Consider the following 14,259-nt stretch of genomic DNA (forward strand, 5'->3'; position numbering starts at 1 on the left):
TTTTTTCTGGAAATCTACTAGTTGAATGAGCAGAAGTCCCCAAGATTGGTCAGAATCTAATTGCACTCATTTTTTTAGTCATATGAACGCAATGTCTCAACCTATTCCTTGAAGTTGGAGATATGGAATACAGCATAGACTCAATTTCAAAGATCCAAACCTGTTCTCATCTTTGGGATCTGGCCTATGATTGGCACTGCTACATCAAGAAAGATCAAGGTACCTCCTGCTGATTGAGAAGAGGATTTGTGGCCTACCTCAATGTCAGGCTTGGTCTGCAGGAGAGCCCCAAAAGTACGGTCATCCAATTTTGCAGAAGTTTTTGAATGCACCTTATGTAAAGTGGCAGGGGAATGTGGAAGCACCTATGGTTTGTTCCTGGGATAAGGAGTGGGGGGTTGCTGGATGGTGGGCAAGACAACTAGAACTTTCCGCTCTCCCATTACCCTTCAGTAAGTTGGGTTTGGTGACCGACTCAAATATCAGCTCACCTCAGATGGCAAACAAAAAACTAATTTAAAAAACCTGTTTTGTGCTAATTATTCAAACTGCTTATTTTCCCTTCCCCCATCCCCACACTCCACTCCACTGTTTCCATATATACACCAGAAATCAAATCATTGGAACAAGATCCTGATATTCCTCTCAATGGCTTTATTGCATTTTGAACCATATATTGAGTATATATTTTCAAATCAGTGCACATATATCCTTTCAACTTGGTTGAATTTCATTATGCACATTTTCAGATAGACATAGGTAGTAAATTGTATCACATAGGGTGATTTTTGAAAAATTAACAGAAAAAGCTACACCTGACCATTGCTCTCTCTTTTTCTCATTGTAATCTTAAGGAATGCATTGGGGAACTGTTTCATGAGCAAAGTTTCGATCAAAGATTTACATATTCAGACCACAGATGAGAAAAGTAAATTACAAGCAGAACTATATTCACTGGGAAAATAGGACAGTGGCAGGAAATGTAACTTAATATAAATACATCTGGTATTATGCACATGAAGGCCGAATGCAATGAGTGGAAATTAGTAAGAATTGAGAATTAAGACAATGAGGCAGGAGAAGCACCTCACTGCCATCTTAAAGAAATAACTGAAGGTTCATAATCATTGACCCATGGTTATATCAAAGTAGGCATGGCATTAGAATGTTTTGTCAGGATTATGGAGGCACAAAACAAACCAAAAGGTGCACATGGAACTCCCTGATAATTCTCGGCAACAGTGAATGCTTGTGGCCTGATGGATAATCAGGCCAATAACTTTTGAAGAAGTTTGGGGTCCAAGGAAAGATACAAAATTTCCACTAGTTATCTCGGAAAACTTCTCAACTTTTACTTTCTGACAGTGGTGATAATAAAATCCAAATGCTGTTAAATCCAGGCAGTTATTTAAATACTCATATATCCTAGTCTTTGTCACAGAAGGGAAAAATCCTTCAAACAACAGGCAGGAAGATTTACTGCTACACTGACCCTTAACAAACCACTACCTGCAGATTCTAGGCCTGACATGAAAACAAAGCATATCAAAGACTGTAGGCCATGTCTTCTGATAATGGTTGCACCATTTCCTATTACGTTTTTATCATAATGGGGTTCATAATGATTATAATGTCACAATGGTTTATGTCATCATAATGATTTCGGCATTTAAGAAAGGAAGCTATGTATGAAAATAGGCATGGAAATAATATATTACCATTGGATTAGCATTATTTGTTCGAAAGAAGTGCTTTTTACAACATTTTGTTTAGTAATTGTAAAATGATATTTTAAGAGCATTTGCCATACCTGCTTGGATGCAAATTGCAGCTTCTCTTTGTGTCTTCAATTGCTTGTAGATTTTATGTGCAACATATGCTCTCCAGGCTAATAACAAAAGAGAGAATGATGAGCCAGTGATAGGAAGGAATAAAATGGATATGATGCATAATTATTTAAGATAATCTCCCTTTGGCTGATCTGTATTCTCCCAGAATTGAAGTGAATATCATATAATTTGGTGGAAAAATAGTGTTCTTCTCTTAAAAGCAATTTTTACTTATTTGTGGGAAAAATGGGGAGTGTTTTTAAATAGCTCAGATGTGTAACTAATATATATGATTCATTTTTATAGATTTTAGAAACATTTTAAAGTACTAATTTAGAAAATTGTAACTCAGTACTATTGTTCCATTCTCATTGTTCAAACTCTTTACTACTAACATTTTAAGAATAACTGGTTTCCTCCAAGTTTATATTAGGCATTTCCACTGAGTTTATTGTGGACACTGTAATAATCTGGGGATAGGAAAGCAAAGTGAATCGAGGCATAGGATGAGCCATGATCTTATTAATTGGTGTGCAGGCTTGAGAAGGCTATAGGCTTTCTCCTGCTTCTATTTCTTATGTTTTTATTTACAAATTCTTTGCCTTCCACAATCTTACAAGCAGTTTTTGGCTTAATTACCAAAAAATGAATGCATCTGTCTCAGATAGTTTCTGAAAATACATTAGTTCAGGAAACTGATTTTGTTTTAGGCAGTAGTCAGCATTGACATCAACAGGTGGATGTGAGAATCAAGAATTAAACTTGTAATCAAATGTCGTCACAAGCATAAATAAAAATGGTGATTAAAGTTGGGTGTATAAAATGCCTTGCAAATCTGACAAATGCCGCAAACCATTGTCCATATGAGATGATACATTGTGCAGGAAGTTAGTCATGTTTTCCAAGGAAAAGAGAGCACATTGGGGTAATTATCTAAGCATGTGCTGGTAGTCCATATAAGTCACAACAGAAGAGTTTTAAATCCATTCCTTCACCAGATATCCTGTTTTTTCTCTGTGATTACAGCATATGGCTCAATCTGCACTTGAAATACTGAACAAGTTACCAGCAATAGCCTGATTTGTTTAGTGTCTTTTATGTGAAAAATGTGCCTAAGTAGTACAAATTATGTTACACGAAATGCACAAAATACTGTAAGGCCTTTGCTTTGCTCATGGACATTTGCATATGTCACTACTACGCTTGAAAATTAGCTCGACAATAATATTGTTAATATTTTAGCTACAGGGCTACTATGAACCTTCTACTGCAAATTAGCTAATGATGCTCTGAGGAATGGTCAGTTCTTTTGATTCTGATGATCCTGATCTCACATTGTTGTGCTTTAGAACAAGAAGAATGAGAGGGGATCTCATAGAAACATATAAAATTATGAAAGGGATAGATAAGATAAAGGCAGGCAAGTTGTTTCCACTGGTAGGTGAGACTGGAACTAGGGGAGATAGTCTCAGGATTTAGGATGGAGATGAGGAGAAACTGCTTTTTCAGAGAGTAGTGATTTTGTGGAATTCTCTGCCCAGGGAAGCAGTAGAGGCTACCTCATTAAATATATTGAAGACATAGTTAGATAGATTTTTGCATAGTAGGGGAATTGAGGATTATGAGGAAAAGGCAGGTGGGTGGAGCTGAGTCCACGGCCAGATCAGCCATGATCTTATCGAATGGCGGAGCAGGCTCGACGGGCCAGATGGCCCACTCCTGCTCTTATTTCTTATGTTCTAAGTTTATAGAAATCTCAACAAAATCAACTGGGATAAACTTTCAGTTTGGACATGTTTGGATGAGAACAGAAAAAATGGTAAGGTACTAGCCTGCATCTAGTTCCCTATTATTTATTAAGCTCAACACCACCACCCTTCCTTCCTCCCCACCTACCCCCAACTGACTAGAGATCTACTCGATCCTTGGGCAGCTCAGAGCATTTCTGTCGGCCCAACATACAAGAGCAAGATGTCTTTTGTGGCTCCCCAGAATAAAGCTAATAAGGTCCAAGGGCTGATTCAACACAGGCCCAAGGACAGCAGCTTCTGCTAGTGCATCAAGTACAACACTGATCTTACACTCAAAAACAGTTCAAGCTAAGTTTTCCCCTCTCTATTCTTACATTCACAACTTTAATATTTGCAATGGCTCGTCTGTACTTCCTGGGCTAATTCCCCACCTAAGTAAGAAAGAAGGCAGCTGTCGGTAAGGATAAATGTAATTTTGGCTAGAGGGAGACCACTCATGACATTCAAGAAATTCATGGATTAAAGATGTCTGCAGTAATCATATCTGGGCCAGAGAAACTTAAACCTTATTTGCTCCTCTGGGCCCAACAAGGAACCTAAAAAAAATAAAATGCTGGTTACCCCTCTTGTCTGTTTTTCCAATTATTTTGATCTAGTGGGAAATCCACAGAGACATTCAAATTATTAATTAAAAAACCTACTGAAAACTTTAAAACAATTTAAAAAATGTCATTGTACCTAATCTGCTACAATTTTCTTTCTTACTTATTGTGACACAGCATGCCATTCAGCCCATCGGGTCTATGTCAGCTCCCAGTAGGACACTTCTATCAGTCCCATTCCTTGTCTCTTTATTTCCATGCATCCCTGCAACTTATTCTGTCTCTTATGCCCATCAATTGTCTTTGGATCCTTCTGATTCATTAACAGCTAATTTCCAGTACCCAATAAAAAGAGCATCCAGTGGAAACCCATGCAGTCATAGGCAAATGCCACACTTTTGAAGCCGAGTCTATAGAGCTATGAGGCAACAGTGCTAACTGCTGTGCTACCACTTATGCAAGAACTTCACCAGTTTTGGGGAGTGGGGTGCCAGTGGTTTAATGCAATGGCTGACTTAACTCCCATCTAACTGGAATTAAAAGTTGTTCGTTGTAATGTTTGTTAAATATAAACAGTATAAATTTAAACATTTTCAATCCAATCTTATTCTATTCGTCAGCAACAGTTTTGTGCATACCTGACTGGATGATGATGGCACTGCTTTGTTTTTGTGCTTGTGCTTTCTTGTATCTCTTGGCTCCTAGCCAGCCTTTGATGTGGGCTTGAATAACCACAATACTGGCAATGACTTCTCTGAGCAGTAAATTTAACTGTTCTACTTGATAATATTTGAGGAATACCTATAGGAAACAAGTTATCAGCTTTGAAACAAAGTAATATAAATAATCATGAATTAAATGTAAAAGCATATTACATTACAACAGAAGTTCTTTGTGTACCTGTTGTGGAAGTCTGTAAACAATTGCCTACCCACATTCTTTGTTAATGAAAACCAATAACACCATGTACATCAGACAGTGTTGCAAAGTGTATTAGCTCCATTTCACAGATAAGTCAAATTCCCCAACAAGGCCATGCGTAATTGAGAGAGAAATACTTGCAATTTTCACAACTTTTGGACGTCATAAAGAGCTTTATATTCAATGAATCATTTGTGAACAGAAGACATGAAATTACAGAATGTCTACAACATACTCAGCCCATTATGCCTGTGCAGTCAAAAAATAATTTTCCAGGCTAATCCCACCTTCCAACACTTGGTCCATATCAGATAGATCATGGCTCTTTAAGTATACATACAGATCTATCTTTAAGGTTTCCTCCCCTATCAACCTTTCAGGTGGTGAGTTCCAGGTGAAAAAAAAATTCTCAGCTCCCCTTCAACCAGCTACTTTAAATCTATGCGCACTGGTTTTTAACCCCACTTCTAAAGGAAGTATGTAGATTCTTCATAATTACCCTGTCTAGGCCTCTCAACTGAGTCTCTTGTCAGCCTCCTATGTTTCAAAGAAAATAATCCCAGTTTATCCAATCATTGTCACAATTTTTCAGTCTAGGCAACATCTTCATAAACCTTGTTTGTTGCTCTAGATTCCAGCATCTAGAGTCTCTTATGTCTTCATAAATCTCCTCTGATCCCTCCCCACTGTAATCACATTTTTTCATGTAATGACCAGAACTCTATTCAGTACTCAAGCTGTAGATGAACCAGTTCACACAAAATCTCCCTGCTCTTATATTCTGTGCATTGCCTAATAAAGGAAAGGATCCCATATGCCTTACTAACAACCTGTTTTACTACTAAAGATCTTTGGACACACACACCAAAGGTCCCCGTCTTCCTCCATACTGCTCAACACCCTCCAACTTATTGTATATTCCCTTGCTGTACTGTACCTCTCCAAATGCATTACTTCACATTTCCCTGGATTAAATTCTATTTGCTTTTTTTCCTGCCCAAATGACTAGACCGTCTATTTTTGCCTGTAGTCCAAAGTTTTCCTCATCATAGTCAATCACATGACCAACTTTTGAGTCATCTGCAAACTTCTTTATCATGTCCCCTACAGTTAGGTGAACAAAATGCAAGATACGAAGCACTGATCACAAAAGTACTCTTGCTTTCAGCCAATTGAGGATCCAATTTGCAACTTTGCTTTGGGTCACATATGCCTTTAATGTTCCTTGACTGCTATAACGTAAAGAATGCAACAAACTGCCATAAACAGATTTATGATACCAACAGATAAATCTGTTTTTAAATAATGCTGATTGAGGAGTAAATACTGGGCAGTTAAAAGGAATTGGTAATGCATTCTCCTTCTACCAAAAACTGTACCATGAATTATTTTAAGTACGTTTCCAAGGCCAGAGGAAGCCTTGGTTTAAGATCACATTCAAAAGTTGGCACCTCTGACAGTGTAGTGTCCCTTCTATAATACAAATGTTTTTATTCACATCTATCTACTTTGCCACTTGGCCACCAGAGAAGCCATTTTTTAATGTCTGTGCTAAAGGAAGGAAACTTGATCCATAAAAAGTACCCAATGGAGTCATAGAGCAATACAGCACAGACACAGGCCCTTCCACACAATGAGCCCACACAGACCATGGTGCCCACCCAGCTAGTCCCAATTTCCTGCGCTTGGCCCATATCCCTCAAAGCCCCACCACCTCACTCCTCCATGTACCTATCCAAGTGCTTCTTCAATGATATTATTGTACCTGCCTCAACCACTTCCTCTGGCAGCTTGTTCCATTTACTCACCATCCTCTGTGTCAAAATGTTGCCCCTCAGGTCCCTTTTAAATCTTTCCCCTCTTGCCCTAAATCTATGCTCCCCAGTTTTGGACTGTCTACCCTGAGGGAAGGCCTGTTTCTAGTCTCCGCTCAATCTCTGATATTCGAAGGAATAAAGACCTAGCCTGGCCAACCTCTCCCCATAATTCAGGCCCTCTAGTTCTGGCAACATCCTCATAAATCTTTACTGCTCTCTTTCCAGTTTAATCACGTCTTTCCTCTAACAGGGTGACCAAAACTGTACACAGTACTCCAAGTGTGGGCTCACCATTGACAATTGCGACATAATGTCCCAACTTCTATACTCAATGTCCTCATTGATGATGGGAAGTATGCTAAACACCTTTTTTCACTACCCTATCTGTGACGCCACTTTCAATGAGCTATGCACTTGTACTCCTAGGTCCCTCTGTTCCATTACACTCCCCCGTGCCCTAGTATAAATACACAAATCCTATGCTGGTTTGATTTTCCAAAATGCATCACCTCACACCTAACCTTCCAGACCAGCTTACCATGTGGGACTTTGTTGAAGACCTTGCTAAAGTCCAAATAGACAGCATCCATTGCCCTACCCTCATCTGCCTTTTTGGTTACCTCTTCAAAGAACTCTAATAGGTTCGTCAAGCACGACTTTCCATGCACAAAGCCATGCTGATTCCTCCTGATCAAACTCTGTCTATCCAAATGCCAGTAGAATCTGTCCCTCAGAATTCCCTCTAGTAACTTCCCCACTACTGATGTCGGGCTGACTGGCCTGTTGTTCCCCGAGTTCTCCTGGTTACCCTTTTTAAACAATGGCACATGAGCCACCTTCTAGTCTTTGGGAACATCACTAGTGGCTAACGATGAAGCAAATGTCTGTGCAAGGGCCTCCGCAATTTCTTCTCTAGCCTCCCACAAAGTCCAAGGATGCACTCAGTCAGGCCGGGGGATTTATCCATCTTAATGTGCTGTAAGGCTGAAGATACTTCCTCCCTGTTAACATGAATGTCCTCCAAAACATCACCACTTCTTTCCCTTGTCTCTTGAGCAACCATGATTTTTTTTCCTCAGTAAACACCGAGAAGTATTCGTTAAAAATCCCACCCATCTCCTGCAGCTCAAGACATGGGCAGCCCTGCTGATATCTAAGGGGACCTACTCTCTCCCTAGCCACACTATTGCTCTTAACATAGCTATAGAACCTTTTGGGATTTTCCTTAACCTTACACCAGATCCATCTCATACCCCCTCTTTGCCCTCCTGATTTCCCTCTTAAGAGTATTCTTAATCTTTTTATAGCTATCAAGGATTCATTTGTCCCCGATCTCCTAAACCCAATGTATGCTTCCTTCTTTTTCTTGACCAGAGACTCAATATCTCATCAGCCAAGGTTCTCTAAATTTGCCAGGTTTACTCTTCACCCTAACATGAACATACTGCCCCTGGACTCTTGATATCACACTCTTAAAAGCCTCCCATTTGCTATTCGTTCCTTTCCCTTCAAACAGGTTCACTCAATCGACCTCTGCTGGATCTTGCTTAATTCCCCCAAAATTAGCCCTGCTCCAGTTTAGGACCCTAACCTGTGGGCCTGTCCTATCCTTTTCCATCACTATCTTAAAACTAATAGAATTATGATCACTAGAGCCAAAATGCTCCCTGACTGCCACTTCAGTTACATGCCTTGCCTCGTTCCCTAAGAAAAGGTCCAGTATTGCACCCTCCTGAGTAGGGCCCTCTATGTATTGACTCAGGAAACTTTCCTAGACACATTTCACAGATTCCACCCCATCCAGGCCCTTAACACTCTGGGTAGTCCAGTCAATAACGGGGAAATTAAAATCTCCCACTAATACAACCCTATTATTCTTAAACTATGAGCAATTTCTCTGCACACCTGCTCCTCAAATTCCTGCTGACTATTGGGGGGTCTATAAATACAACCCCACTAAAGTGAACCTCTCCTTCTTGTTTCTAAGTTATACCCATTAATTTGCCCTATATACCCATTAGTCTACCCCACTAAATTTCAAAGGATCAATAATTCAATTACTTTCCTTACAGCAAAGCTACTGTACTGGCTGACTTGCATACCAAACAACTTCTCTGCTCTCATATAGATAGCTTCTAGAAAACACAAATGATTTATGAACAGTAATGTATTTAGTTCCATAAAAAAAGGTTTCAGATAAATGTAGCTGCCTGGTAACAATCTTCCAATCCTTTGGCTTCCTCAATTTTTATCTTCTGATGAAGGGTCACTGACCAAAACTGTTGACTCTATTCCTCTCTCTGCAGTCGCTGCCTGACCCACTGAGCATCTCTGGTATTTAACTATTTTTATTTCAGAGCTCCAATGTCTGCAGTTTTGTTTTGCTTTGTTTATTCTTCAAATTTAGTAAAACAGACACCACAGTAATTTTCCTGCTTTTGCCACTTGTAACTTCTAAGAAGATTAATTGATACATTTGTAAATATTAGATGCAAAAGCCAGTAAAACATGCGAATGCAAAATGACCTGATCATTTGCGGAGATGGGACAGGTGGAATATGAAGAGGAACCAGAATTCATTGAATGTCTGCTTTAATTATGTTGGAATTATGTTGGAAATTCAAGTCAAGTCTTTAGAGCCTTGCTTTACCAAGGAAATTTCATTTACAAATAATCCATAGGCCCAATAATACCTGTGTCATTGGAAAACATGTTACATCAGTCAAGACTCAAACTACCTTTGAGTAAGATAACCAATTTCAGCTGGGTGCTGACAACTGCTGACAAAGCAGGGCAGGAATCCCTATTGTGCAGCTACACACATGGACAATCTGAACAACTATGCAAGTTAACCTATCCCATCCCATTGCTTGGGGAGCGGTCCACATGGTCTGCAGTTGATGGCCTAAACACCCATTTGTCACTGGTTTCAGTGACATAAAATTTCAGCATAAAATTTTGGGGCAACTTAGTCCATTATGCCTTTAGCTTTCAAATTTTAGAATAATTGTTCATAAAGATTGTTTAATGTCCTTTCCATCACTTTCCACCATCTGGGCTCAACTATTCTTAAGATCCTGATTTCTCCACAACCCTTAGCACATCCTACCGGCAACCAACACAATGCTACCCTTTCCCCAGATGCACCAGAGCCCCCAGCAACAAAAGACACATTAACAAACTACAGTACTTACCATCTATGAAGATCCTTGCACGTACAATACATCCCTCCCCAAGGCACTATCTAATATCACCAAATCCTGTTTCATCCTACCCCATGCAATAACTCTGGCCAAACCATACATTCCACTTGCTAGTGGCAATCTTTGTCCACTATTGTCATATTGTAAATTTGCAAAACAGGTTCTCTCAATGGAAGATTGATCGTGACACAGTGCAAGAGGGTTTCCATAAAGTAGCTGAATAATTCAAAATAAATTCTCAGCTGAATTTTAAAATGCTGCTGGTTTCCCCAAGTTCACTGTTCAAGAATAAAAACAAAATATACTGGAAATACTCAGCAGATCAAGTCACATCTGTGGGAAGGGAAAAGAATCAGAGTTAAGGTCTCAGGCCGAAGACTCTGTAAACTCTGTTTCTTATCCCATAGATGCGGCTTGGCTTGCTGAGCATTTCCAGCAATTTCTGTTTTTATTTTAGATTTCCAGCATTCGCAGTTTATTCTCCTGATTTTCACTCACTGTTCAAGAAAACCTTTTACAAAATCCGTTCCCTTTGCACACCACAGACCTTAATACCTGTCAAATGATGCTCCTCAGCTGAAACACCCTGATCTCTTCACATCGCTTCCACCACTGTCACATCTGGAACTCCCTTCCAAATGCTCCCATTATTCAGCATCTTTCACTCTCTCAGAAATTTAACCTGTTCCATAACATTTACCAATTTCTACCAGGACCACAACATTGTCTGGCTGTTCCCAGACAGGACAATCACCCTGCCAACTGCTGGCTCAACACCATGTAACATTTATTGCTTCTCCTTCCCAAGCTCCAAACTCAAGACCAGCAATTATCCAAATAAAATCTTCAATTCTCTATACTGCGACACAGAGTTACTACAATGTTTCTTCTGCCTGTAATCAGCGATTACTTCCCTACAACGTTGATAAAGACTTCTCTGGAGCATGATAGATTTCTAGCACATTCAGGAATTAAATTGCCTTTCTTTCCTGTAAAATTCTGCATAATTCTGTGTACCATTTTTCTCTGTCAATTGCATCTTGAATATATGCAAGATTGAAAACAGTTTCATAGCTAAATTAACTTAACCCAAACCTCAGATTCAGTTTCTACCTAAATGTACAGTAAATCATTTAATTCTAAATAAAAAAAGAAAAGTTGATTTATTCACATCTTTTCTGTCTTGCCTTCAGTAGCATGTTCTCCGCAGCAGCAAGAACCTGTGGGGTCTAAATTGGGCCATGTAACGTCAGTTATTTTGTCAGTCCAGGTGTCAATTTTAGTTTCCAATTTCAATTGCAAATTCTACTACTCCACAAATTGTTGTGTGCAGAAATGCTGTGTGGGTAACTGGTGACAGCAGTCCTCATGCAATGCTCATCTGATGCCAATTCTACCAGCTAAAACAGCCAAGGCATTTCTACAACTACAATGGAAGATACAATGTTCAAAAGTAGGAAGGCTACCCACTTCCTTAGGAAGTGCAGTTAAGATAGTTGTTAGGGGTTATGGACGCAATGGATATTGGTTACCAACCAATCTTCTGTAATGGACATGAACTGAGAGCAGAGTCGAAATGGGCAGCAAAGCCATGAAACTTTTGAGTACTGTACAAGAATAGGAACCAGCAATGAAACAATTTACAATGCATTGGCAAATGATGCTAGAGAGGGATGGTTGGCTGGGTATGACTGAAACTAGAAACATTCCACATATTCCACAAAGAGACACAAAATGGTTAGACCTGATCAACATTTCCAGCATATCGTTTTTATTTCAGATTGCCAACATCTGCAATATTTTGCCTTTGCATCATGTGCATCCTTACATTCCTTGCTCTGTCAGCTGTCTATCAAAATCCTCTGATACATGAGGCTAAATCCTCTGCTGCAGGCAACTTCACCTTTTAGGGAGCTGGCAGCTGGGTTACCCACATTCACTACCCTGACTGCAGGCCAATCGAGCCCACCTGAAAATCCTGTTTTAATAACCTTCTCTAAATTGCACACAGTGTCAGTTTCTGAACTGGTGGTTGCGAGTGTCAGATTGAGTAGAGAAGGTTTTGATTGAAATCAACAAGATACATGACTGTATTCATTCAGAAGCAGGAAGAATGAGTGCTGATTCTTTGGAAATAATCTTCATTCTCAAGCTTTTGTTACATTTGTCTGAGCATTTCTTACTCCTCCAAATCAGTCATATTGGAAAAATCAGTTGAATTTTCACGCAGAATGCTGTGTTTAGCTAATGAAGCTACTGTCGGAAGCACTAGTGCTATGGGTGAAGATATTTGTAATAGGAGTCGTGCAATGTAGAAGTTCAGCACCAAAAAAAACCCATGGATAATGAGAAAGAAGCACACACAAAAGAGAATTTTAATTGCTATACTGAACTTTTAGATTTTTAAGGAGTCAAACATTTGAAGGCCAAGGGATTCTACTTGTGCCAATTTTAAATAGTGCTGAAAGAATGAAGAGCAAATAATGGAGAAATTAGGGACAATAACCAAGTCACAAAATCTCAAGCATTTATTCAAATAAATTTAGCAATTTGATGATGGGATACAGGTCAACAAAGTGTTCACTCAGAATTTCGACATTCCACAACCATTGCTGAATTTTTCCTTCCATTTTGAACAAGAACATAGAAATTGTATGTCATCTGAAAAGGCCAGTTAGCACAGAGCTGCAGAGTGTGCTGACGCTAATTTAGTATAAGGCCTTGGGAGGGACATTCAAGGCCATGGCAGTTATATTCTGTCATGCACAAGTCTCAAGGAATCCTCTGCAATGGGAGGGGCATTGCAAATGAAAACACAAGTCCTTGCGATTATGGAAAGTGGATTTCACAGTCTGAGATCAGGAGTGTATTTTGGAGAGGGAGATTTGAAGAAGTGGTGAAAGGTAGAACTAGGAGAGATGAAAAAGAGGAAGGATTTCGGAGAATGCAGAAGGATGAAAGGATCAGGCCAAATTGCACCTGGAGGGACAGGGAAAGTAAAAATCAGACAGAGTGGAGAATGAGAGAACAGCAACAAATCACAGGGAGAGCAGAAATTTGTTGTGAGTGAACTGAACTGTGTGTGTGTGTGTGTGTGTGAAGGGACAAGGGATCACAGGGGGTAGAGGTGTTGGGGAGGAGCAAGAGGGAGAGTGATGCTGGGGGGAAAAGGAAGACGTTTAATGTTGCTGAAGAAAAGGCTCAAGGTTGCGGAGAGACAGGAGTCAAGGCCATGGGTAAGAGTCAAGATCGGAATGAGAAGATCAAGGTCAGGAAGAAAAAGGTTTAAGTTTGGCGGAGACTGGGTCAAGGTTGGGGGGGGAGGAGGAGGAAAAAAAAGGTCAAGGTCATGGAAAGAGGAGTATATGGATTGTGGTCAAGATCAAGATTTGAGAAGGGGGTTGAGTTGTAGCTTTGTTGGGTAGGATAATATTAAAATGCATATTCAAGCTGCCTGAAGAAATTAGATTCCTTTACCTTCCAAAAACAGCATAGATAATGCTTGGCCTACTTTAAATAAAACTGAATAAGAACCAAACTCTCTGGTTAATGCTGCTTGATTACACGAGGTCTGCACCATTTGCAGGTCATGCCTGTGTGGGACACTATTGCATATGCAATGTCAAAATGAGCATTATATGTATTAGATATCTGTTTTCTTGCCCAATGTGCCAGTGTGTGTCACATTAATGGTTAGGATTAATTACTGAATTTAAGGAAGTTAGTTACTGTCATGCTAATTAGATCAGTTTCTTGATAAAAATTCGACTGCAAATTGCACAGAAACATTGAGTTCACAATAGAATTTCTGGCCCATTTCTTTTGTTTTCATTTTTTCCATATACTTAATGGGGATTTTCCTGATTTAAGGTGCTTCAAATGCAAACCCTTGTTGTAAAATTCATTGTTAAATTAATGCAAGCAATTTTAGTTAAGAACAGCTCTGAATTAACTCTTTGGCATTAAAGACTCATTGAAGGAGTTGGAAAACATTTAAGTCTCTTATGCTTTTGTGTATTGTCTTTGATCTTTTCCTAGTACTCCTGCCGGTCATTCTTGTGATGGATGTTCTTGAAAGCTGGCACAAAACTGAATGGACCCTACACTGTTTCTCAGGCTGATGCAGCAGTCTTTTG

The 14,259-nt window shown here is 39.5% G+C and overlaps 1 protein-coding gene across 1 annotated transcript in view; it reads right to left on the reverse strand.

Moving 5' to 3' along the window:
- myo3b (myosin IIIB) overlaps positions 1-14,259 on the reverse strand; it is a 316,747-nt gene that overhangs the window by 97,667 nt on the left and 204,821 nt on the right. Inside the window, exons 26-27 of the mRNA XM_052029302.1 lie at positions 4,821-4,983; positions 1,811-1,888 (exon numbers count right to left, since the gene is read on the reverse strand). Coding sequence (XP_051885262.1) covers positions 1,811-1,888; positions 4,821-4,983 — 241 coding nt within the window. The remainder of the gene's footprint in view (positions 1-1,810; positions 1,889-4,820; positions 4,984-14,259) is intronic.

This window comes from Pristis pectinata, chromosome 1 (assembly GCF_009764475.1).
Source record: "Pristis pectinata isolate sPriPec2 chromosome 1, sPriPec2.1.pri, whole genome shotgun sequence".
Lineage (NCBI taxonomy): Eukaryota > Metazoa > Chordata > Chondrichthyes > Rhinopristiformes > Pristidae > Pristis > Pristis pectinata.